A 25280-nucleotide genomic window follows, 5' to 3' on the forward strand; every position below is an offset into this window, starting at 1 on the left:
CCTGGGAGTCTCGGGACTCCTTAAAGGGCTCCCCCCGGGGCCCACCTGTCCTCCTTAAGGCCCATCGGGACACAGCTGCGGTCAGAGGAGAGGGAGCAGGTCCGCCGACATGCCTGAGGAAAAACCAGGTGGATTTGGGGACTCCCTCCCTATGTGGAGACGCGATTCTGTTTTCTGAATGGGGACTGGGGGCTTCTCCCTCCATAGGGTTGGGAGAATGGGGTGCCTTCTCTGTGTGGGGAGGAGCTCCCTTCCTTGTGTGGGATAGGAGGGTCCCATACTTGTGTTAGGTGGGAGGGGGTTTCCCCTTCCCTGTGGGGTGGCAGGGGTTCCTTTCTCTGGGGAGTTGGGGGTTTATCTCTGGGTGCAGATGGAGATTCTCTGATTATGAATTTGTGTCCCTTTTTCTCGTTGAGGATGGGAGTCCTGTGGTTGTAGACGGCGGAGTCTTTGCAGGGCGTTTGGGGTCCTCTACATTTGGGGATGGGGTCTTCTGGGAAGGGACCAGGGTCACTTCTCTGAGTGAGGATTGGGGTCTTTCGCTGCAGGGGAATGAGGTCCTCAATGTGCCTAGATATTAGAGGTTCCTCTCTGTGTGGTGAGGAGAGACTTCTCTGTACAAGGTTGAGGGGACCTCATTTCAATGGGAATTGGGGCTTCCCCATGTAGGAATTAGGGGACATTCTCCATATAGAGGCCGGAGAGCCTTTCTTTATGTGCAGTTTGGGGGCCCTTCTTTGAATGGGACTGGAGGCATTTCTTTATATGGGGTTGCGGCTTTCTCTCTATGAGGCAGTGAACAGAGGAGACACAAGCCCCCAGGGAGGACCCCTCCTCCCGGGGTGTCCAGTCCGCTGGCACCAGACCAACCAGGCTGAGGGATGGTGGTCCAGCCCCTCGCTGCAGCTGGGGCCCCAGCGGGCCAGGTGCCAGCAGGCAGGACGGGTGCAAGATGCTGTGGTCAGCACGAGTATCCAGTTTCCAGCCCAGGGGAAGAGCTAATTATACCTCCAAGACCTAAAAGGTCAGAGCCTGGTGGCCTGGGTGGATGGGGCATGGCCTGCCTGGGGCAAGGAGAAACCGGATCTCACAGACTCTGGGATTAGAGATAAATTTACACCTGGACTGCTGGACTCCAGATTCCGGAGGAGGAGGAGGAGGGGGGGCCCAGGGACCTGCACTCCTGGGTTCTGGAAGAGGAGAACGCTGAGCAGGTGCTCAACTGTGAATATCTCCTGCCTCACAGCGGCCAAAAATGCCCCCGCAGGCAAAGATGCCACCAAACCGGCTCCCAAGGAAGCCCCGCCTCCAGAGGCTCTTGCAGAGCCCCCCAAAGGTGAGATGGTGTTCCAGAGGGCCGGGCCGAAGCTGGCACCTCATCCCCCAGCCTCCGCTGGCCCCTCTGCACCTTCCCGCTCTCTCTCCTTTAGTCCACCCTCCCCACAGCTCCAGTGCTGACCGCCCTCCCCTGCTCACAGCCTTCCCTGGCTCCCCAGTGCCTCCAGGACAGAGCCTAGCCCCTCAGCCTGGCCTTCAAGCCCCCAGCAACTGGCTCATTCATCACCGAGTCCTGCCCAGCTCTGAATGCCCCAGTCTATCCTCTCCTACCCCAAAGCCCCATTTAAGACCATCCGGTTCACAGATGGGGAAACTGAGGCCCAAAGGGGCGGGGAACCTGGTCACGCAGCTACCTGCATGAAGCGTGATCTCTCCCAGGTCAGGAGAAGCCACTGTGCCCCAAGGTCTTTGACTGCTGAGCAGAGGGTCCCTCATTCACTCTCAACCCCGCCCCCAAAGCGGCCTGCCGTCCCCTCCCTGGCCGGCCTTAGACCCCCTAATCCTGTCCCCTGAGCAGAAGCCCCACCTGAGGACCAGTCTCCCACCACTGAGGAGCCCACCGGCATTTTCCTGAAGAAGCCAGCCTCTGTGTCGGTGGAGACTGGTGAGGGGTGCCTCGGGGAGGATCGCGTGGGGGCTGGGCTCCTGGGTCTGAGGGAGGCGGGGCTGGGGTCTCCCGGCTTCCCAGTCCTCTCCGCAGAGTCTTATGACTCCTGCCTGGCCATTCCCTCCCACCCCTCCACCCCCACCCAGGAAAGGATGCCGTGATCTTGGCCAAGTTGAACGGGAAAGAGCTGCCGGACAAACCAGCCATCAAGTGGTTCAAGGGGAAGTGGCTGGAGCTGGACAGCAAGAGTGGGGCCCGATTCTCCTTCAAGGAGTCCCACGACTCTGCCAGCAATGTGAGGACCCTGTGGGGACTCGAGGGCTTGTGGGCCAGGGCTGGAGATCGTGTGGAGCTCCTTGGTAGGGGTTGTGCCGGGCAGGAGGGAAGAATGTTTGGGCCGGGGCAGGGTGCACCTGGGCACGGCGTGTGCGTGCCCAGAGAGCTCTCAGGGTCAGGGACGCAGGCCCCCAGAGGCCAAGATTGTCCAGGCATGGGAAGAGACAGCTGGCCCTTCCTGGGGGCACTCAGAGCTGTGAGGTGGGCTCTGGGGGAGGTGGTGTGGCACTGGGGGTCGGACATGTGCACCCATACCCCTGGCCTGGCCCCCAGGTATACTCCTTGGAGCTGCACATCGGGAAGGTGGTACTGGGTGACCGCGGGGATTACCGCCTCGAGGTCAAAGCCAAGGACATCTGCGACAGCTGTGCCTTCAAAATTGATGTGGAGGGTACGCTGGCGGGGGTGGGGGCCAGGGGTCTTGGGTCTGGTTGGCGGGGGATGGATCTGTCAGCCAGGTGTGGGGAGAGTATACTGATGTGGGGACAAGGCGGGCACAGGTTTTCGGAAGATGGAGCACAGAGGCAGGGGTCAGGTTGTTCAAAATAGGGGAGACGATCTACCGGCTTAGAGGGTGAGGAGGTGTAGATTTGGGGGTGAAAAGGTTCAGGGTTTGGGGGTGTTCACGTGGAACTTAGGAGGTGAGTTATGTAGATTCCAGGGTCACAGTGTACAAGCTTGAGAAAGTGGCAGTAAGGGCTCGGGAAGAGAGGGTGTCCCAGGTTTTTTTTGTTTTTTTAAAGTATAATTTCCATTTTATTGTCTACTGTTTATTTCAGGGGAGTCTAAGGATGGCCAGGTTTAGGGTGAGGGTATACAGGATTGATGGGCGGCTACACAGATTTGGGAGCATGTGTGTGGAACTCTGAGAGTGTACAGGTTTTGGGGCATCAGCAGCTCAGGATGTGTGGGGACTTAAACATGGAGGGCACAGGGAATGAGGCTGCCCAGCCCCGGGGAGAAGGGCCAGCCGGCCCAGGTGTGAGGGGGATACAGGCCGCTGAGAGAGGGTGGTGCATGGCAGCCAGGGAAATGCGTCTACAAGCAGAGGGTGTCCAGGCCCAAGTGAGAGGGTGTGCTGGCCCAAGAGATGGAGGAAAAGGGGTCTGGGGGAGGTTGTGCAGGCCCGGGGTGGGCACTCTTGGTCTTAGATCAGGCCTTGCCTCCAAGCTCACCTTCCCTTCCCCCATTGCCTCTCCCCAGCGCCCAATCAGGACTCCGCTGGGCAGAGTCTAGAAAGCTTCAAGCGTTCGTAAGTGACCCTGGACCCTGGGGAGGGGCAGGAGTATGTCCTGGTGCCAAGGACCATGGGAGGGTGTCCCTTGGGAGGGACAGCTGTGGGAGAAGGGGAGGATCAGGGAGGGCAAGGAGTGGGGACCCAGGGTGAGTCTGAGGGTCGGGACCTCCATGGGGTTCACACTCCCTCTCAATGGCCACAGGGGTGAAAAGATGCCGGAAGGCAAAGGTGAGCTGGATTTCAGCGGCCTGTTGCAGAAGAGGTGAGTCCACCCCGCCTGGCACAGAAAGGGGAGATGGGGCCTCAAGGAGGAGAAGGATGGTGGGTGAGGCCCCCCTGCCCCCCGTTGCTTCCGCACTGCCATCCCAGGACTCTGCCTCCCCTCCATCTACCCATTCCTTGCCCACCCAGCCACCTGTCCATTCACCCATCCACCCATTCACCCACACCCCTACCCACAGCCCCACCCAACCAACAATCTGCCCATCACTTCTCCTACCTACCCACCCTTTAACCCATCGTCCTCACATCCACTTTCCTGTCCACTCAGGCTCCAATTCACCTACTCATCCACCCGTTCACCCAACCAACCATCCATCCATCCACTTGTCCATTCACCCACCCACCAGGCTGTCCACTCATCCAGCCAGCCAGCCAGCTATTTATCCATCTACCCATCAACCCACCCACTCATCAGCCTGCCCACTCATCTATTCAGGCAACCAGCTACCTATTTATCCATCTACGAATCTACCCATCCACCTACCTGCCCACCGCCCATCCATCTGCCCACATATCCATTCATCTACCCGCCTCTTCCCACTTGTCCGTCCATGCATCGGCCATTACACTCAGCCACCCATTCATTAACCCATTCATTCATCCTTCACCCACCTACCGCATCATCCACTTCCCCATCTATTGAGGCACCCATCTATCCACGTTTCCACCAGCCATCTGTCTACCATGCATCCACCTTCCCATCTGCACCTGTATCTCTCTTTCAACTGAGTCCAACATCCCACCCATCTACTCATCCACCTACCCATCTAGCCAGGCTTTCCTCTGTCAACTGTTCACCTCTTCAACGGCACACCCATCCTCCCAGATAGCTCCCTGTTAGACTCATCTATATGAAGTTGCTATTCTGTAGGTAAAAAATGATTGAATACTGGCAATTTCATATTATTCTACATGATGCTTGTCCAATCACTCAGTTATTCATTATCTGCTGGTCCACGGATCCATCCTTCTACTCACTCAACTATCTCCATAACCAAATCCCCAGAAACTCCATTTACTAATAGATTCATCTGTTTGTCTTTACCCAGCCAACCATCTTCCCAGGCATCTTCCATCAACATGTTCACCCAACTGCTCACCCAGCCATCTGCCACCAACTCATCAATCCACCCACTTACCCAGCCATCCTCCATCAACCCATCCACCTGGCTTAATGCCACCCATCCCCTACCAACCTACCCATCCATTGACCCATTCATCCATCAACTTAGCCATCCATGGACCCCTCCATCCATTTACCAGTTCCCCACCTAATGCTCTGTACATCAATCCAGATATTCATATGTCCCCCAAATTCACCCACGCATCTATCCTTCTTTTGTTCCCTCCCCTTCCTTCCTTCTTTCCAGAGATTCACTCTCTCTCACTCATCAAACATCTTCTGAGGCCTCCCGTCTACCAGGCCCTGATGAGGGGACAGGGAGAAGTTTGACTGGTTCCCTGACACTGAGTCGCTCATTGCCTTGGGAAGATGGGTCTGATCCAGCAGACACAGACACAGACCACAACTGTTTAGTGTGGTCAGAGAGAAGGTCCCACGAGGGCCTTGTGAGAGCTCAGAGTGAGGGCAACTGAGGTGCTGGCAGGACAGGGGGTGCCTCATGGAGGAGGGAACTTCGGTACTAGCATTTGTAGGATTGAAGAGCAGGTGGAGATGGGTCATCCAGGCAGGGACAGACGTTGTGCAAAGGCTGGGATGCAGGAGCGAGCCCAGAGTGCTCAGGAAAAGGCAAGTAGGGTGGTTTGGATAGCTGTGGGAGTGTGATGGGACAGAGGGCGAGGTTGTGATTTCGAGGCTGAGTGGCTGGGGTTTCCTCCTGAGGGCAATGGGGAGCTATGGAGGAGTTTTGAGCAGGGAAGGGGTGGCATCTGATGTGGGGGTCAGAAATAGCCCTCTGGGGCCGAGTGGAGAACCGACTGGAGGTGAAGAGATGAGATGAGGTCAGGAGGCCAGGGAGGAGGCTGGAGCAATGGCTCAGGTGGGACAGGATAAGGAATAACAGACCCAGAGAGAGAAAGTGACACAGCAAGTGAGTGGAGAAGGCAGAGGGAGACCCTCACCTCCTCACTCCCTGGTGGCCCCGGCCTGTTCTCTCCACCTTCAGGCAGGTGGTTGAGGAGGAGAAGAGAAAGAAGAAAGATGACGATGATCTAGGCATCCCGCCTGAGATTTGGGAGCTCCTGAAAGGGGCAAAGAAGAGCGAGTATGAGAGGATTGCCTTCCAGTATGGCATCACTGACCTCCGGGGCATGCTGAAGCGACTCAAGAAGGCCAAGGTCGAGGTCAAGAAGAGTGCAGGTCAGTGCTGGTCTGAGGGGAGACGGGCCCTGCCCATAGGGACTCCAGCACCGTAGGTATCTGATGTTTGGACCCTGGACTTATCTTTTGGAGGTCCTAATCTGAGGAGTAATAGAGATGCCAGTTCTCAGGGGCCTCCAAGTTCACAGGAGGCTCTCTGACCTTGGTGGTCTGGGGAGGGAGACTTGACAGCTCAGGACAGTGAGAACCTCTCAGCTCCATCCTGCTTGCATCCCTCAATCTCCAGCCTTCACGAAGAAGCTGGATCCAGCCTACCAAGTGGACAAAGGCAACAAGATCAAGTTGGTGGTAGAGATTAGCGACCCAGACCTTCCCCTCAAGTGGTTCAAGAACGGCCAAGAAATCAAACCAAGTAGCAAGTATGTGAGAGGGGCAGTCCCCGGGTTGGGGGGTATCCAAGTCCCAGAGAGAGAGTCCAGAAATAGGGCTGGCCACTCTTAACCCAGAAGGGGCACTCCCTCATCCACATGAAAAGTGCAAATACCTCGGTAGAAAAACAGACAAAGGCGATGAAGGACAGGAATTCAGTTAGAAGAAACCCAAGTAGCTAATTCACTAAGTACATATTCAACCTTGCAAACACAACCACCACCACCACTAATAATAACGCAAGTCAAAACAACGGTCTTGGGACTTCCCTGGTGGCCCAGTGGTGAAGACTCTGCACTTCCAATGCAGGAGGCCCAGGTTCGATCCCCGGTCAGGGAACTAAGATCCCGCACGCCACAGCTAAGACCCGGCGCAGCCAAATAAATAAATAAAATAAATATTAACAAACAAACAAACAAAAACCCCACCAACGGCCTTTCTGCTCTCCAAATGGGCAAAAACTTTACAAAATGATAAAATCTGGACTCCCCGGGCTGTCCAGTGGTTAAGACGCAGCGCATCCGCTGCAGGGGGCGCGGGTTCGATCCCTGGTTGTGGAACTGAGATCCCCGTATGCCTCATGCCGGGGTGCAGCCCCCCCCCCAAAAAAAGGATAAAACCTAGTGCTGGAGAAGACATAGGGAAATAGGTCCACATGTTACTGGTGGGAATGTAAATTGGCAAATCTCCAAAAGGGCAGTGTATTCTAAAGCCTTGATCTGTTTTTAAAATATTTCTTCATTTTGGCTGTGCCAGGTCTTAGTTGCGGCATGCGGGATCTAGTTCCCCGACCAGGGATCGAACCCAGGCCCCCTGCATTGGGAGAGCGGAGTCTTACCCGCTGGACCACCAGGGAAGTCCCCCGAAAACCTTTAGATCGTGCAAGCCTAGGTATTTATCGTAAGGGCATGATCATGGTTATGCATATTTAGCTGCAAGGATGTTCACTGGAACATGTGCTGCTGTAGCAAAAAGTCAAATAACCAAAACATACCATTCCATGTTAAGGTGCTGTGCGGTCACGAAAAAAGATATTCTAAAATTTATACTAACATGGGAAGCTGTTCAAGATTAGTGTTATGTTGTTCTGAAGCAGAAACTAACACACCATTGTAAAGCAATTATACTCCAATAAAGATGTAAAAAAAGAAAAAAACAGATTAGTGTCATGTGCAGAAGCACAGTGCTCATCTCTGCTTCACAAAATGTTAATCTACATGTAGATTAGATATAAAAAGATTGGAAAGAGGGAGGCCAAAATATTTGTAGCTGTTATCTCTTGATGATACAATTATGGATGGGTTCTATTTTTATTATTTTCCCCTTGGCTGTGTTTTCCAAATTTCTCATCACGAGCATTTTGGATAAGATAAAAATTATGTTAATTAAGTTACAGGTTAGGCTTCCCTGGTGGCGCAGTGGTTGAGAGTCCGCCTGCCGATGCAGGGGACGCGGGTTCGTGCCCCAGTCCGGGAAGATCCCACATGCCGCGGAGCGGCTGGGCCCGTGAGCCGTGGCCGCTGAGCCTGCGCGTCCGGATCCTGTGCTCCGCAACGGGAGGGGCCACAGCAGTGAGAGGCCCGCGTACCGCAAACAAAACAAAACAAAACAAAAAAAAGATACAGGTTAAGTTGCTGTAACAGAGTCCCCAGAACATATTAATTTAGAGAGAAAGATATTTCTGGCGGATTGAGCTAGACGCAGGTTCCATATTTTTTGGCTACACCATTTCTTGTGGTGGTGTCCTCATCTGCATGATTGAAGCGGGTCATGGGCACATCTGTGTCTATCAGACAGGAAGCTGGAAGGAGAGAAGTCTAGAACAAGCACTGCAAAATTACAGATGACCTTGCAGTTATGCCATCACATCCATTCACATTCTGTTGGTCCGAGCTCAGTGGTGCGGCCCGCCAAGCCACAAAGGAGGCTGGGAAATGTAGTTGTCTAGGTGGGTCGCTGTGTGTCCCTGCTAAATGGAAGAAGACGGATATGGGTGGACGGTCAGTATTTCTGCTGTGGTTACGTAAATACTAGAAATTGGACCATCGATCTCCTCCCACACAATTTGGCTCTGAGAGGGAGTGGCTTGTCCAGAGGATAGATGGGTGGACGCAGAATCTCCCCCATGCCCTGGCTTGAGCTGAGACTTCTGCGTCAGGCACGTGTTTGAGAATGTTGGTAAGAAGCGAATTCTCACCATCAACAAGTGTGCGCTGGCGGACGATGCTGCTTATGAGGTCGTCGTCAAAGATGAGAAGTGTTTCACTGAGGTCTTCGTCAGAGGTGAGGCCGGGATTTGGGCGTGAGCTTGGGGAGTGGGGCTCTGGAGGGGATCCTGAAACTACTGACCTCCTGTCGCCCTGCGCCCCACAGAACCCCCAGTCTTGATTGTCACACCCCTCGAGGACCAGCAGGTGTTTGTGGGCGACCGGGTAGAAATGGCAGTGGAGGTGTCAGAAGAGGGTGCCCAAGTCATGTGGTAAGTGACTCTTGACCCCTGATCTCCACACAGATGCCCACAGTGTCTTTGTCTCAGTCTTGATCTTTAGGACCTCTCTCTTTTTTTTTTTTTTAATTTAATTTTATTAATTTATTTTTGGCTGCATTGGGTCTTCGTTGCTGCGCGCGGGCTTTCTTTAGTTGAGGCGAGCAGGGGCTACTCTTCCTTGCAGTGCGCGGGCTTCTCACTGCCCTGGCTTCTCTTGTCACGGAACACGGGCTCTAGGCCCGCGGGCTTCAGTAGTTGTGGGGCACAGGCTCAGTAGTTGTGGTGCACGGGCTTAGTTGCTCCGCGGCATGTGGGATCTTCCAGGACCAGGGCTCGAGCCCATGTCACCTGCATTGGCAGGCGGATTCTTAACCACTGAGCCACCAGGGAAGCCCCAGGACCTCTCTTGAAGATTTCAGACCTTTAACCGGTAGTTTCCAGGAGACCTCAGCCTTTCTCTATAAATCCTGATCCTCACCCATGACCTCTTTCTGAAACTTCTGACCTCTCCCCATCCCATCCTCTTCCAGGTCTTTTTCCTGATCCCTGCTATTTCTGATTCTTTAAGTTATTTATTCACCCATTCAACCAATTATCCATGCTTTGACTATTCATTCATGTATCCATCCATCCATCCATCTCCCCAGCCCCCAATCCATCCATCCATCATCTCCCCATCCATCCCATTGATTCATCCATCCATCCACCCACCCGTCCACCCACTCACCCATCTACCCATCCATTCGTCCATTCTTACATCTATTCCCCCTCCAACGAGTCTTTATTGAGCACCTGTTGTGTGGTGGCACTCTTCCATGTATTGGAGAGAAAATGGAGAGAATATATATTAACCTGCCCTTGTGGAGTTTATGATCTGGCCAACTGCTGGGGTGGAGTGTGTGTGTGTGTGTGTGTGTGTGTTGGAGACAGAAACAGGCATTAATAAAGTCATCACACAAATAAACATCAAAGTTTTATTTTGACAAATATTGATATTGCAGAGGATCAATAACTGATGCTATAACCACTTTTTACTAGGAGAAAAGGACTCAGGAGGTCAGGGAAAGCTTCCTGGAGGAGGTGACGATCGAGATGAGGTTCGAATGATGAGGAGGTAGAAGTGAAGTGGGAGGACCGGCCCAAGCAGGGAAGCACCATTTACTGAGGCCACAATATTTGACATCTCTCTGTGACCCCGAACTTCCTCCATGTTCTGACCTCTCCCCATGACCCTTTTTTGTGTCTCCTGACCTCCAACTGAGACCTGTGGCCTGTCACCTCTTCTTCCTCTTTTTCTCCCCAACCCCCACCTGTGATCCATCCATTCTAGACACCTCTGTCAACCTTTGTCTCTCCTCCTTTGCGTGATCTCCCTTCTGACTCCTGATTCCTGCTCAGGACTGTCTGTCTGGCCCCTCACTCACCTCTGACATCCAGACTCCAGCCTAAGCGGGCCCCTCACTTCCCCCCTTCCTGTCCCCTCCACCCAGGACGAAAGATGGCGTGGAACTGACGCGGGAGGATTCCTTCAAGTCCATGTACCGCTTCAAGAAGGATGGGAAGCGTCACATCCTCATCTACTCGGATGTGACCCTGGCGGATAGTGGTCACTACCAGGTCATGACCAACGGCGGCCAGTGTGAGGCGGAGCTCATCGTGGAAGGTAGGGGGCCTCCCGGTGGGGCAGGGAGCCGCATTGCGCCTGCTTCAACGCGCCACTCGAAGTTGCCCAAGCCCCAAATCTTGGGGCTGTCCCTGACTCCTTCTTTGCCTCGTACCCTACATTTGATTCACCAGCAAATCCCGGTGGCTCCACCTTCCAAGGATATCCTGAATCTCACCACTTCTCTCCACCTCCATTGCCCTCACCTGGCCCAGGTCTCCATCCCCCACCCCCATACCCTGGACTGTGGCAATAGTCTCTTCACTGCTCTCTCTGTTTCTACACTTGCGCCTCAACCCTGACTCCAGCCAGAGTGATCCTTGTAAAATGTCAGGTGGTGAAAACTGAACACATTCTGTGGTCTAGTTCACAGGACTGGACCCATGTCGGTTTCCTGGTTTGGATAGTGGACTACAGTTACGAGAGATGTCACCATTGGGGGGAGCTGGGTGAAGGGTACATGGGACTCTATGTGCTATTCCCCCCCCCCTTTTTTTTCTATGTGCTATTTTTACAAACTCCTGTGAGTCTGTAATATTTTCAATATAAAAAGTAAAAAAAAAAAAAGCCCGAGTCATTAATAAGCCAGATAAATGATGGTAGTTCCCTCTGTAGCCATAAAAAAGGACAATTTTTAGTTAGTGATTTGGAAGGGTTTCCGAGATGTATTGTTAGGTGAAGAAGCAAATATGCCACTATTTGTATGGAGGGGAAAGAGGGGAAGCAAGGGAAGGAGGGAGGGAGGAAGGAAGGAAAGAAGGAAAGAAAGAAAGGAAGGAAGGAAGAGAAAGAAAGAAGGGAATGAACTGTGTGTACATCTTTGCTTTTCTGGCTATGAACTGGCTATAGTGTCTTTGGAGAAGGGATCGAGACCGGTACGATTGGAAGTGGGTGGGTGAGAGATTTCCCGCTCTATACCTACATCCTCTTATCATTTTATTTTTAAGCCATACAAGTGCATTGTTTTATTTAAAAAATTAAAAAGAAAATGTCAGTCAGATCGCAGCCATGTTCCCAACACCCTCCAGCAGTTTCCACCTCACTCGGAGTCAATGCAAAGTGCTCTCCATGGCCCACGGGATGTGTCCTGCCTGTGCCGTCTCCCACGTCTGCTTTGCTCCCTCCGCACCAGCCTGCTGGCTGTTTCCCAAACCAACAAGCCCTGCTTTCCTCGCAGGGCCTTTGCACATGCTGCGCCCTCTACCTGGGAGCCTTCTGCGGCCTCCCTGCCATCCCTCAGGCCTCATCGCTCCCTCTAGTTATTGGTTTGTGTGTTTCCCATTCACTGTCTGTCTCCCCACTAGAACGTGAGCTCACGAGGCCCACAGATTGTTTCACGGCCAGAATCCCAAGAACCTGGGACACTGCTTGGCCCGTAATGGGTGTTCGCCAGTCTTTGTGGACTGCCCGCAGTTTGATGGCCCCATCTCCTTCCCTCCCCCTCCAGAGAAACAGCTGGAGGTCCTGCAGGACATCGCAGATGTGACGGTGAAGGCCTCAGAACAGGCCATGTTCAAGTGTGAGGTGTCCGATGAGAAGGTCACGGGCAAGTGGTACAAGAATGGGGTCGAGGTGCGGCCCAGCAAGAGGATCACCATGTCCCACATCGGGAGGTGCGGACTGGACTGCGGACGTGGTCTGCAGACTTTGTGGTCTAAAAGAACAAGGGTTCAGGGAATTCCCTGGCGGTCCAGTGGTTAGGACTCTGTCCTCACTGCCATGGCCTGGGTTCAATCCCCGGTCGGGGAACTAAGGTCCCACAAACCATGCAGGACTGCAAAAAAACAAAACAAACGACAACAATAGAACACAAGGGTTTATTTCATTGTGAGTCTCAGGGTTGGTGGGAGGCTGGCTGATCTCGGATGCCCGTCTTCCTGGGCTCCCTCAGGCCCTCACCTGGGTCAACTGGGCTGCCTCCACTCTGGTTCGTGGGACGTCTCATTCCCCAGGAGGCTGGTCCTGACATATTCACGTGGCCAACACAGGTGTCCCGAGAGAGAGCAGAAGCGAAGAGGGCCTCTGAGGGCTGGGCTGGGCGCTGTCCCAGTGTCACTTCCACTATATCCTATGGGGCAAAGGAGGTCACAGGCGGCAAGGTCTCCTTGCAAGGGTCACAGCTACAGGACAGGAAACTTGTGACTATATTTGCAAACAGTCAATTTTGGCGGGGAGGCCATCTGGCTAGGGAAACGGGGCTGGGATTCAAAGCGTAGCACGTGGACACCTGAGATAAACACCTGGTAATCTGCAGAATGCCGAGAACCACTGTGATGCCAGCAGAACATCGTGCCCCTGTGGATTTCCTGATAATAGCTCTTGGCAGACGTAGACTTTTGCTGGGTTCTGTGTGAGGCCCCTGCCTGCTGATGGTGTCAATAATGCTGAGAACTAATCTTAATGCTTTACAGCGCACTTACCAGGTGCCAGGGAGTCTTCTAAATGCCTTACAACAACCCCCTTGTAGATTGTGAACATTACCTCTATTTTATAGATGAAGAAACGGAGGCACAGAGAGGTTAAGTGACTTGCCCGAGGTCACACAGCTAGTAAGGGGCAGAGCGAGATTTGGGTCCAGGCACTAGCATTGCATTGAGCGCGGGGATCGCACTGTGGCGCGTGTGTCTCCGCGGTGGTCCCCAGGGCGACCTGGCCTGACCTTTGCCCTGCACCCCCCATTCCCCCTAGGTTCCACAGATTGACGATTGACGACGTTCGCCCTGAGGATGAGGGAGACTACACATTTGTGCCCGACGGCTATGCCCTGTCCCTCTCGGCCACACTCAACTTCCTGGGTGAGGATACCTCCTTGTCTCCCCCTGGGTGCCAGCGCACCCGCCCTCCCAGACCCCAACCCCCTTCAGGATTAAGTTTCCCTAACTGTACGCTGGGGGTGACAGCAGGTGCTTGTGGGAGGAGGGACAGTCATGGGCCTGAATCCACCTCCCAACCCCTCAGGTCCCAGGGCGATGGGGTGTGAGGGGGGGATCAGGGGCCCCATAGACCTAACCATCAGTCTTCTTTGTCCTCCAGAAATCACGGTGGAGTACGTCCCCAAGCAAGGTAGGGACCAGAGGCTGCTGTGGTCCTTAGGCTGGGGGCCTGGACTCCTGGCTCTGAGGGCAGAGGGGCAGGGGACCTGGACCGCTGGTTCTCTGTGGCTGTTGGAAGCCAGCTTCTCAGGAGATCCTCTGGAGGGGATGGGGAGGGCCCAGCTGCCCACTCCCAAGTTCCCCAGAATCTCTCTTCTGCCACCAGAGCCACCAAAGATCCACCTGGACTTCTCGGGCAAGACCTCGGAAAACACAATTGTGGTCGTGGCTGGAAACAAGCTGAGGCTGGACGTGTCCATCACAGGGGAGCCCCCTCCTGTCGCCACCTGGATGAAGGAGGATGAGGTAGGTGGAGCTTCCCCTGTGCCCTGACTTCTCCCTCTCAGCTCTGCTGGGGGACTTTAGGCAAGCTGGTTTCCCTCTCTGAGCTTCAGTTTCATTGTCTGTAAAATGAGGAATTTGATTCCTTCTTCAGAGGGTTGTTCTGAAGATTGGAGATTATGTTTGTTCACCACATGGTTCTGGCCTAGCACGTGATGAGTGCTCCAACCATTCATCCATCCACCCATCCATCCATCCATGAACCCATTAATCAGTCAATCAGTCCTGCCATCCATTAGTTCATCCATCCAACCATCTTTCCATTCATCAGTTCATTGATTGATTAATGAATTCATCCAGTAATTAATCCATTTGTCCATTTATCCATGAATCAATCCACTTATCCATCCATCCATCCAACAAATATTTTCATCTTGTATGTTCCAGGCCCTGAAACAGTTCAATTTTTCTTCTGTCCTCTGGGCTTCCGTTTCCTCTTCTGTAAAACGGATAGACTTGACTCAATCTTCATTCATTCCTTCACTCAGCAAACACCCCCTGATGTTTCCTGTATGTCAGGCTCTTGCATAGGCATTGAGGATACAACCATGAATCAGATGCAGCCCCTGCCTTCCTGGAGCCTTCACTTTTGGAGAGAGGCAGACACGTGCCCAAACAGTCACAGTTCAGGGTGATCAGGGCTGAGAGAAAGGGAGGTACCAGAAACTATGAGGATTCTGTCATAGCAGTCAGAGTGGGCTGTCACTTTCAGCTGAGGGCAGCCAGGAGTGCTTTCCAGAAGAGGCGACTTCTGGGTGCGTTCTAAAGGATGGGTAACGGTATAGCAGAGAGAGAAGTGGGTCAGGGCATTGCATGCCCTGGGGATCAGCTTTGCAAAATCTTGGGGATGAGACAGCCTGGCGTTTTTAATGAAGGGTGGTGTTTGGAAGGCAAGGAGGGAAGTGGCGGGGGGTGATGAGGCTGGGGGCAGACCCAGCAGGTCCACTTGTGCTGGGTCCACAGCCTGTGTATTGTGTGGTCACGGGGAGCCATTGGAGACTGTTGGGCAGGGGAGGGGTGGAGGCCGGTCTGGGTTTTGAGAGAGGTAGAAAAAGGCCATCTGGTGGGCTGTGTTCAGGTGTTCTCAAGCACTGAGGGCAGGGTCCACATCGAGAAGCAGAAAGACACCAGCAGCTTCGTGATCGAGAGCACGGAGCGAGCTGACGAGGGCCGCTACACCATCAAGGTCACCAACCCCGTCGGCGAGGACGTGGCCACCATCTTCCTGCGGGTTGTGGGTGAGCAGAGGGGAGCAAGGGGGCTGAGCCAGGGGGGGTTCCCCGAGGCCATGAGGTGTCCTCTGACCATCCTGCCTCCCCTTCCCCAGATGTCCCAGATCCCCCGGAGGCTGTGCGTGTCACATCGGTTGGAGAAGACTGGGCCACCCTAGTCTGGGAGCCACCCAAGTATGACGGGGGACAGATGGTCACCGGTGAGTGCCCGTGTGCCACAGTGCCCATGACCTCTGATGACCTCCCCGTCCCCTGACTTCTCCTTGACCTCCAAGAGTCCCTATAGCATCCTCAGTGACCACCCTCGGAAACTCGGTTTTCCATCTTCAATATCTCACGATCCCTTTTGCCTTCCCTATCATTCTTTACTCCCCAGCAACCTGGGAACCCTCACTTTGGCTAACAGCCTAGGCTTTTCTGTGACTCCCTCCTTACGCCCTGATTCATGACCTGTGGCCCTTCTTGATCCCTGGCCCCATGACGGTAACCTCTGACTGCTCTGTGACCCTGAGACCAACTCAAGAGTCACGGCCTCAGACCTCTCAGAGTCATGTGACCTTTTGATGTGCCTTTGACTGCCCCAACTGACCTGGGACCCCAGGCCTCCCCATGACTTCCCACTTCTCTCTGCTTGCGGGGGCCTCCAGGGTACCTCCTGGAGCGGAAGAAGAAGGGCTCTCAGCACTGGATGAAGCTGAACTTCGAGGTCTTCACGGAGACCACCTATGAGTCCACCAATATGATCGAGGGCATCCTCTACGAGATGCGGGTCTTTGCTGTCAACGCCATTGGGGTCTCCCAGCCCAGCGGCAAAACCAAGCCCTTCATGCCTATTGGTGATGCCCCTCTGCACCCTCACCTAGCCCCCGTCCACCTCTGACCCATGGCCTGCCCGTCACTGATGTCTAACCCTACACCCTGGCCTTGACTCCCTTGGCTCCGCTGACGTCTGTCCCCTCTCATCCAACAACTCAAGACATTGACCCCCCAGCCCCACGCATCCTCCTGACCTCTTCCTGACCCAGTACAGCAGCCACCGACCTCTATGATCCTAGACTCCATGCTGTCCCCCGAATATGGCATTGACCTCTGACCTACCACACAGACACCTATCCCTGCCCTTGGAGACCTCACGATTCCTTGAGATCTTGTTGTAATGACCCGTGATGCCACATCCTTGCTCCCTGACCTTTGGCCCACCATATTGATCCCTTTCCTGACCAGTGACTCCAGCTCTGACCCCTGAGCCCTCATTTACCCCACCTCCCCTTTCCCTGGATTCTTACAGCACCCACAAGTGAACCCCAGCACCTGACAGTGGAGGATGTGACGGACACCACCACCACCCTCAAGTGGCGGCCCCCAGATAGGATTGGGGCAGGTGGCATCGATGGGTACCTGGTGGAGTACTGCGTGGAAGGCTGTGAGTTACCCCGTCTGGCCTGGTGGGGGGCGGTGGCACACACAGAGTCCCAGAGGCCTGCAAATAGGGCAGTGCAGGGACAGATCTCTGCCATAGCGAACGGCCCTTCTGTCTGTGCCTGCCTGAATCCCTGGGATGGGATGGGTCAAACCAGGCCCCCAGTGACCGGCTTGTCCTCTCTCCCTCCCCCTCTCCCTCCCCTACACCCATCCTCCACACAGTGATACCTTTTTATCCATCCATCCAAGTATTTATCTACTACCTATGTTGCTCCTCCTGTGTTCTATCTAGTTATCCATTCATCTACCCATCCAACCAATCTTTCATCCATCCATCCATCCATTCTTCCATCCATGTATCCTTCCTTCCTTCTTTTCCTTCCTTCTTTTTCACCTATTTCTCCCTCCCTCCCTCCCTTCTTTCCTTCTTTTTCTCCAGTTGCCCACCCAGTCATCCATCCAACCATCTCTCTATCCATCTGAAAATTTTTTGGATCATTTAACTATCCATCCATCCAGTAACATTGTTTTCATCCATGTATCTGTCGCTTCACCACTATGTTTCTTCTCTCCCTCTCTTCTTTCCATCCATCCGTTTGCCTGTATGACCATCCAACCGTCTAATTATGCATTGTTTCTCCATCTGTCTGTCCATCCACCTATCCATATTTCCACACATCCCACTCTCAATCCTCCACGGAACAAACATGTATTGAGCACTGACTCCATGCCAGGCCCAGTGCCTCGGCTCTGGGGATATCTCAGACATGGTCCTCTCACTGGGGAGACAGACAAGATCTCCGACATGGTCCTCTCACTGGGGAGACAGACAAGATCATTTTGACACTGTATCCCAGGCTTTAAGTCAGACAGTTGTGGGTTCCAATCCTGTCCCTTCACCTTGTAACTGTGTGACCTTGGGCAAACCTCTAAGCCTCAGTTTCCTCATCTAAAAATGGCGAAAGCAGTTTCCAGTGATGACAGGATTTGGGGATGCATGTAAATGATGGAAGGGTGGTCTCTGGTCAATTTCTTCCTTTTCTCTTCCCAGCACTCTTTACCCAGTTCCTACCCTTGCCCACCCCTCCCCAATCTGTCTTTCAGAACCTATTATACTTTTGTTAGAGTTCACCCTGTTGATTGTTGGTCTGACTCACACTGGTTCACCAACCCATGGCAATAGAACCACGATGGAAAAGCCCATTTGCAAGCAGGAATCCGAGGAGCTGTCTGTAACTACCACCCCAACCCCTTACCCTCTCTGAGCCTCAGTTTCCTCATCTCTAAAATGGGGATAACAGAATGGAGGCAGGAGTTAATGCGCTAACATTAATTAGCTCCAACCTGGTCATAAGAAATGCTCAAGAAATGTCAGTTGCAGCTATTCACTGTGGTGGGGCCCTAGGCGCTGAAAGGACACAAACGGAGGGGCCCCTAGGAAGGTCTTGAAGGAAGATGCCCAGCCTCGCTCCTCTCTCCTAGCTGACGAGTGGGTCCCTGCTAACACGGAACTGGTGGAGCGCTGTGGCTTCACTGTCAAGGACCTCCCCACGGGAGCCAGAATCACCTTCCGCGTCGTTGGGGTCAACATCGCGGGGCGCAGCCAGCCGGCCACCCTGGCCCAGCCGGTCACCATCCAGGAGATTGTGGGTGAGGACTCCTGACCCCCGACTCTGCTCTCCTAAAGACCAAGTCGGTGTCATCATTAGGGCCTCCCCCGACAACCTCATCGCCCCTGGTCTGTCTGTCCCTCCGTCGAGTCCCTCTGCCCGGCGCTGAGCCCCTCCCTGGGTTTGTGCCCTCAGAGCAACCCAAGATCCGGCTGCCCCGCCACCTCCGCCAGACCTACATCCGCAAAGTGGGGGAGCATATTAACCTCGTCATTCCCTTCCAGGTGCGTCGAGCTGGGGTCGGGGGTGGGGCAGGGGTGAGGGGCCAGCTTCTGCGGGTGAGACCCGGGCTAACCTCGCCGCCCTCCCCGCCTTCCCGCACAGGGAAAGCCGAGGCCGGAGGTGGCGTGGACGAAGGGCGGGGCGCCCATAGACACCTCCCACGTGCTCGTGCACACCAGCACCTTAGACACAGTGTTCTTCGTGCGCGAGGCTGCCCGCTCAGACTCCGGGGAGTACGAGCTCAGCGTGCAGATAGAGAACATGAAGGACACGGCCACCATCCACATCCGGGTCGTGGGTGCGCGGCCCGCAGGCGGCGGCGATGAGGGGGGAGGGGAGGAGATGGGCGGGGATGAGGAGGACCCAGGACAGGGGAAAGTGGAGAGACTGGGACCGGGGAGGGTGTGAGGTGGCAGTGGGTCAGAAGGGGAGGAAATGGGAGTGGGAAAGAGCCTAAGAGAGATCAGAGGGTGTGGGGATGGACAGGGGAGAGGAGGTGAGGCACTGGACCTTTAGGGATGCTTGGGGTGACATAACACGCGCCCCATCTTCCAGAAAAGGCAGGGCCACCGGAGAACGTGATGGTGAAGGAGGTGTGGGGCACCAACGCGCTGGTGGAGTGGAAGCCCCCCAAGGATGACGGCAACAGTGAGATCACCGGGTATTTCGTCCAGAAGGCCGACAAGAAAACCATGGTGAGAGACTAGAGGGGCCCGGGGTGGAGTGGACTTGGGGGGAGAAAAGCCGGCCAGATTGTCAGAGCAGGTGTGTTCTTCCCATTTCCCAGCTGGGGAAACTGAGGCACCGGGAAATTTGGGAGAGTGGGCCGGGACAGGGAGGAAAGCCTTTGGGCTGAGATTTGGTGCATAACAGATTTTCTTTTTCTTTTTTTTGGTGGTGCCGGGCGGCTTGAGGGATCTCATTTCCCCGACCAGGGATTGAACCCGGGCCCAGTAGTGAAAGCCTGGAATCCTAATCCCTAGGCCACCAGGGAACTCTTTAATAGGTTTTCTTTTTCTTTCTTTTGTATTGAGGTAAAATTCCTCTAGCCAGATTTAGCATTGACCGTTTGCAAGTGGCATTTCACACCTTCCCAATGTTGTGCAGCCACCCCGTCTCTTTAGTTCCAAGACATTTTCATCGCCTCAAAAGGAAACCCCTTGTCCGTGGAGCAGCCACTGCCCTTTCCCTCCCACCCAGTCCCTGGCAACCCCCCATCTGCTTCCTGTCCCCGTGGACCGGCCCCTCCTGGACATTTCTTATGGACACAGTCACACACTCTGTGGCCTTTTGTGTCTGGCTCGTTTCACTCAGCACCGTGTTTTCCAGGTTCATCCCCATTGTAGCAGGTATCCGTGCTTCGGTCCTTCTCATGGCTGAGTACTAGGCCTGGTTTTTGTTTGTTTGTTTTTTTGCGGTACGCGGGCCTCTCACTGTTGCGGCCCCTCCCGTTGCGGAGCACAGGCTCCGGACGCGCAGGCTCACGGGCCCAGCCGCTCCGCGGCAGGTGGGATCCTCCCGGACCGGGGCACGAACCCGTGTCCGCTGCATCGGCAGGCGGACTCTCAACCACTGCGCCACCAGGGAAGCCCCTAGGCCCTGTTTTTTTGTTTGATTTTTGTTTTTGGCTGTGCAGTGCGGCTTGCAGGATCTTAGTTCCCCTACCAGGGATCGAACCTGTGCCCCCTGCAGTGGAAGCGTGGGGTCCTAACCACTGGACCGCCAGGGAATTCCCCTACCAGTCCCTGGTTTGAATGGACCATGTTTTGCTTGTCCATTCATCCACTGATGGGCACCTGGGTTGTTCCCACCTTCCGGCCATTGTGAACAGAGCTGCTGGGGAACGGTGGGTTTTATGAGCGAGGCGCCTGCTTGGGTCCGTGTCCCTGACTCTCCCGGCCCCTCCCTGTCCCCCATGCCGTAGGAGTGGTTCAACGTCTACGAACACAACCGGCAAACCTCCTGCACTGTATCAGACCTCATCATGGGCAACGAATACTATTTCCGAGTTTACAGCGAGAACATCTGTGGGCTCAGCGACTCGCCTGGCGTCTCCAAGAACACGGCCTGCATCCTCAAGACAGGTATGGCTACTGCCACCGTTCCGAGGGGGTCAGTCCCAGTTCCCCCTCTCTCTGTTTCTTTTTTTTTTTTTTAATTGGAGTGTAGTTGATTTACAATGTTGTGTTAGTTTCAGGTGTACAGCTAAGTGATTCAGTTATACATATACATATATCCGTTCTTTTTCAGAGTCTTTTCCCATATAGGTTATTACAGAATAGTGAGTAGCGTCCCCTGTGCTCTCCAGTAGGTCCTTGTTGGTTATCTATTTTCCATGTAGTCTCCCTCCCTGCACTCAGAGTTGATGGCAGCTGGTGCTGGAGGAGAAGTGGTCCGGGGACAGTGAAGACCAGTCCCCTTACAGGTGTATCACCCCTCCCCCAGGTGTCACCTTCAAACTGCCTGAGTACAAGGAGCATGACTTCCGAACGCCTCCCAAGTTCCTGACGCCTCTACCTGACCGGGTGGTCGTGGCTGGTTACGCTGCAGCTCTCAACTGCGCCGTCAGAGGCTACCCGAAGGTGCCGTGTGTGTGTGTGTGTGTGTGTGTGTGTGTGTGTGTGTGTGTGTGTGTGTGTGTGTGTGTGTGTGTGTACGCACGTAGTGTGTGTAATGTGTAACCCTGTAGGGAATTCATCATCGAGGTGAAGCCCCATTGCCTGCCTGCCACACGGGCTCTTCCTCCCTGAGTTCTCTCTCTGCTCGTGGGATTTGCTCACTTTTAACCCACTTCCTGTCTCTCTGCTCTAACCAGAGCCCAAGTCTCAGCTCACTCCACTGACTTCCCTCAAAAGCAGAAACCTTTGGGGTGGAGGGGTCTAAACCTGCAGGGCTCCTTGGCGTCTTCCTGCCCTGTCTGGTTTCCAGACTACTGTCTGGGAATGTGGACACTTGCAACCTTGAACTCCAAGGACCCACCTAGACCAGCGGCTGGCAAACTACGGCCCTCGGGCCAAATCCGCCTGCCACCGGTTTCTCAGAGATATTTTTTTTTTGGCTGTGCCACGTGGCTTGTGGGATCTTAGTTCCCCGACGAGGGATTGAACCCGGGCCCTGGCAGTGAGAGCGCCGAGTCCTAACCACGGGACCGCCAGGGGATAAATAATTTTTAAAACGTTTTTTTTCTTTTTCTGTTTTGTTATTTTGCTTTCACGTTAATGGTTTGTGTGTGTCCATGACCCAGAGACCACAGAGCCCCCAAAGCCTAAAGTATTGACTGCCTGGCCCTTTTGACACATTTTGCCAATCTTTAGCGTCAGCTGCTGTAGGCATCCCGTGGATTCTTTCCTTCACCTCCGCCATCACCGCTGTCTACTGCTTTGTTCACTAACTCCACCCATTCATTCATTCCGCTCATTTCCCTACCAATCCATTCATTTATTCAGCTCATTCATTTGCTTCATTTATTTACATCATTCATTCATTCATTCAACACACGTTTTCAGAGGCTTTCTATGTGCTGGTGATTTGAACAAGGAGTTCCCGTATGTTGGGGGAGACCGCCATGCATTCGAAGTCACACAAATGACTATAAAATTATAAAGGGTGGCGAGCGTGCTAGGGAAATGCAGGCAGTTGTGAGAGTGTAAAGTGGGGCATTCCTGTTCCAGTCTACGACCCGGGAAGTGACAGGGGAACTGAGACCTGAAAGATAGGCAGGCACTGGTTAGGTGAAAAGAGGAGGGGAGAGCAGTATTGGAAGAGGCAAGAGCCAGTGCCAAGGTCCTGAGGCGGGAGCCTGTCTGGTCTGTTTGAGGGACAGTGAGGCAGCCCGTGTGGGCAGAGCAGATGGAAGGAAGGGGTGGGAAGTGAGGGCAGAGGAGTAATGGGGCCAAATCATGCAGGGCCCTATGGGCCACCACGAGGGGTGGGCTCTTCCTCTTACTGAAGAGGAGACTGAGGGTCAGAGAGGAGAAGTGACGCGTCCAAGGTCAGCCAGTCAAAATTAGGAGGTGGCACAGCCAGAAGGAGAACCCAAATCTGCCTCCCAAGGCCCACTTTGCTATCTCCCAGGGTACCCTCCGTCACATGGCTTCCTCTCCACTCTCCTCAACAGCCCAAGGTGGTCTGGATGAAGAACAAGATGGAAATCAGCGGAGATCCCAGGTTCCTGACGAATAACTACCTGGGGGTCCTGACGCTGAACATCCGCCGCCCGTCCTCCTTCGACTCGGGGACTTACTCGTGTCTGGCCGTCAACGAGCTGGGGGAGGCCCTGGCCGAGTGCAAGCTGGAAGTCCGAAGTGAGCGTGGGGCGGCCCCCAGTGCACCCCTGCCGACCCTCATCCACTCCCTTTACCAAGCTAACGGGAGGCCGGTCCTGAGCAGGGCTGAGACCAGAGCCTACGCAGACCCGGGCCCCCGGGAGTATGATTGGGAAGCCGATTCAGACCCCAGCAGGATGTTTCAGGGTGACACGTGGGGGAGGGAAGGCAGCACAGGGTATTGTAGGGGTGGGGGAGGGAGAGCGCCTGACCCGGCCTGGGCAGGAGTCTGAGGTTTTCCAAAGGAGCTGAGGGACAAATAAGAGGTGAATGAGGGCGAGAAGAACTTAGCAAATGATCACTAAGGCTTCCAGTGTGCCTGGGGAGGTGTGTGGCACAGCACTGAAACCAACATGGGTAGTGGCAGAGGACGGGGGGCTGTGGGAGCCCCGAAAAATGAGCCCCCTCCAAAGCCTGTCCCTGTCCCCCTCCAGTCCCCACCTCTCTGCCCCACAGCCCCAGCCTCATCTGTCCTCCTTCCTGAATCCTGCGCCAGCCTCCTCTCGGGCCTCAGGGCCTCCAGCCTCTCTCTCCGGTTCCACCTCCGGGCCCTAGAGGGTGCCTGGCCCATATCCACAGTTGACCTGCTCACAGGTTTCCCCAGCAGCCCCGGAACCCTTCATCCTGGGGTCATGGTCCTGCCTCTGCCACCCCCAGCCCCTCTCCAGCCTCAAGCGCCCCCATTTTCCAGCCACACCGAGCAGTTGGCGGTTGGACAAACTGGTTGTGCCTCTCCTGCCCCTGGGACTTTGCACGTGCTTTTCCCTCTACCCAGAATGCTCTTCCTTGCATCCTCCGCCTTGGGCTTCAGTCCAGCAAGCATCCACCAGCCGAGACTCGTGGGGAGGCCGCTAAGCAAGTCCCTCAGAGGCGACTGACATTCACAGGGGCTTCCAGAGTCCCTCCCTGGCTCTGACGACAGCCCAGTAGACAGAAGGGGCTGCAGACCCTTAGCAAAGCGTCCAGAGGGATCACTCCAAGCACCTCCTGCCTGTCATTCCGAGGCGCTGATCTGCCAGGCCGACCTGTTGATAATTCTGCCGTCCCCCTTATCAACTATTGAATCCGTTCAGAAATATCCCTACTTCAAGATTCCAGTGACGGCTGGTCTCCAGCAGCTGCTCTGTAATCAGAACGTCCCAGTTTGGGGTTCAAAACTACAGGAATCAGGGCTCTATGGAGTTGGGTTGACCAGGTGCCGAGCTAGGTGATGAAGGGAAAACCTGCTACCCGTGCTGGTCAAGTGAATCCAGCGGGCACAGGCCCGGGGGCAGGGGCGGGTGGTGGTGGGACAAGCATTTTTACCACCCTTTTCTGTTTTCCCCCCACAGTGCCGCAGTGAAGCGCTCTCTCCCACCTGCCAAGATAATTGGCTGCTGAGTCCTAACCCAGACCTCCCCCAACACGTTTCCCTTTCCCGAGTTATCAATGAGAAGATCATAGTCTTGTCTTGGACTCCCATATGTCTGTCCTTCTTGAGTCTGTAGCTCCGCCTTCCTCCTCCTGTAGGGCTTAGTCACCTGGGGCTGGGTGATGGGGACAGCCAGGTTGGAATGGCAACCACGATGAGGCAGCCCTGATGAAACAGACCGCATTGAGGCCGCCATCTTGGAACAGCCACTTTCGCGAGGCTACCGCGTTGCCATGGCAACTACAAAATCACGGGGGGGACCTGACACCCTGTGGAGGCAGCCCTGTTAGCCGAGCTACTGGGAGTGGGGAGGAGGTGGGCTGGCTGCAGGGGCCAGATGCAGTGGGCAAAGAAGAACCAAAGGCCAGACTGGGGAGGGCTACTCTAGTGAGGTAGCCATGATGGAGTGGTGAGCGCTGGGCCTCAGTAGCGGCCCGAGGAGCCAGACACCATGACCAGAAGACCGCGCTGGGGCAGTCATACTGGAAGAGCTGTTTCTGCCATGTTGAATCGGTGACGATGGGGAAACTGCTCGTGACCGGGTGGTTGGTTCTTAAGTGGCCGATCCTTATTAACTTTAATAATTCATCTGTCCGGCCCCGAGGTAGGGTACACTTTGATCTCTGGTCTTTTAGTGGTCTCAAAATAATGTTGGAGGAATCAGAGTCCCTAGAGTTCCGAGGTCTGTGGGTCCAGTCTGGCTTCCATGGCTTGAAGCTGGGTACAAGAGTCTGTCTCGGAGGCCCTGACTGCGGACGCACCTGCCGTTTGGGGGTGGGTGAGTGGGCACTCTGTACTTCCTGGGAAGGCCTGGGGAGCAGGGTGTCTCGAGAGGAAGAGGCCCCATACGTTCCAGTGTCCCCACCTTCAAGGACTGGGGCATTTCCCCTCCCCAGGCCTTAC

General features: G+C 54.6%; 1 protein-coding gene across 1 annotated transcript; it reads left to right on the plus strand.

Annotated features, from left to right (window-relative positions):
- The first annotated feature begins 94 nt into the window (after window positions 1-94).
- On the plus strand, window positions 95-24386 carry MYBPC2 (myosin binding protein C2). Its single transcript, XM_082863469.1, has 28 exons — window positions 95-128; window positions 1247-1336; window positions 1856-1942; window positions 2092-2240; window positions 2555-2672; window positions 3485-3533; window positions 3721-3780; window positions 5927-6120; window positions 6368-6500; window positions 8669-8793; window positions 8884-8989; window positions 10489-10661; window positions 12109-12274; window positions 13350-13456; window positions 13695-13724; window positions 13920-14059; window positions 15174-15333; window positions 15423-15527; window positions 15975-16163; window positions 16616-16750; window positions 18232-18399; window positions 18555-18643; window positions 18744-18939; window positions 19197-19336; window positions 20566-20725; window positions 21087-21223; window positions 22759-22945; window positions 24298-24386. Exons 1-28 carry the CDS (start codon window positions 110-112, stop codon window positions 24306-24308), a joined length of 3423 nt encoding a protein of 1140 aa, XP_082719595.1. The 5' UTR covers window positions 95-109; the 3' UTR covers window positions 24309-24386.
- Window positions 24387-25280: the final 894 nt, after the last annotated feature.

This window comes from Leucopleurus acutus (assembly GCF_964270905.1).
Source record: "Leucopleurus acutus genome assembly, chromosome: 20".
NCBI classification, from domain to species: domain Eukaryota; kingdom Metazoa; phylum Chordata; class Mammalia; order Artiodactyla; family Delphinidae; genus Leucopleurus; species Leucopleurus acutus.

Excerpts from the sequence above, each read along its gene's own strand:
- MYBPC2 (XM_082863469.1), top strand. Across the intron at positions 1,943-2,091 it reads CTCTGTGTCGGTGGAGACTG|GAAAGGATGCCGTGATCTTG; the intron begins GTGAGGGGTGCC and ends ACCCCCACCCAG. Across the intron at positions 15,334-15,422 it reads CATCTTCCTGCGGGTTGTGG|ATGTCCCAGATCCCCCGGAG; the intron begins GTGAGCAGAGGG and ends CCCCTTCCCCAG.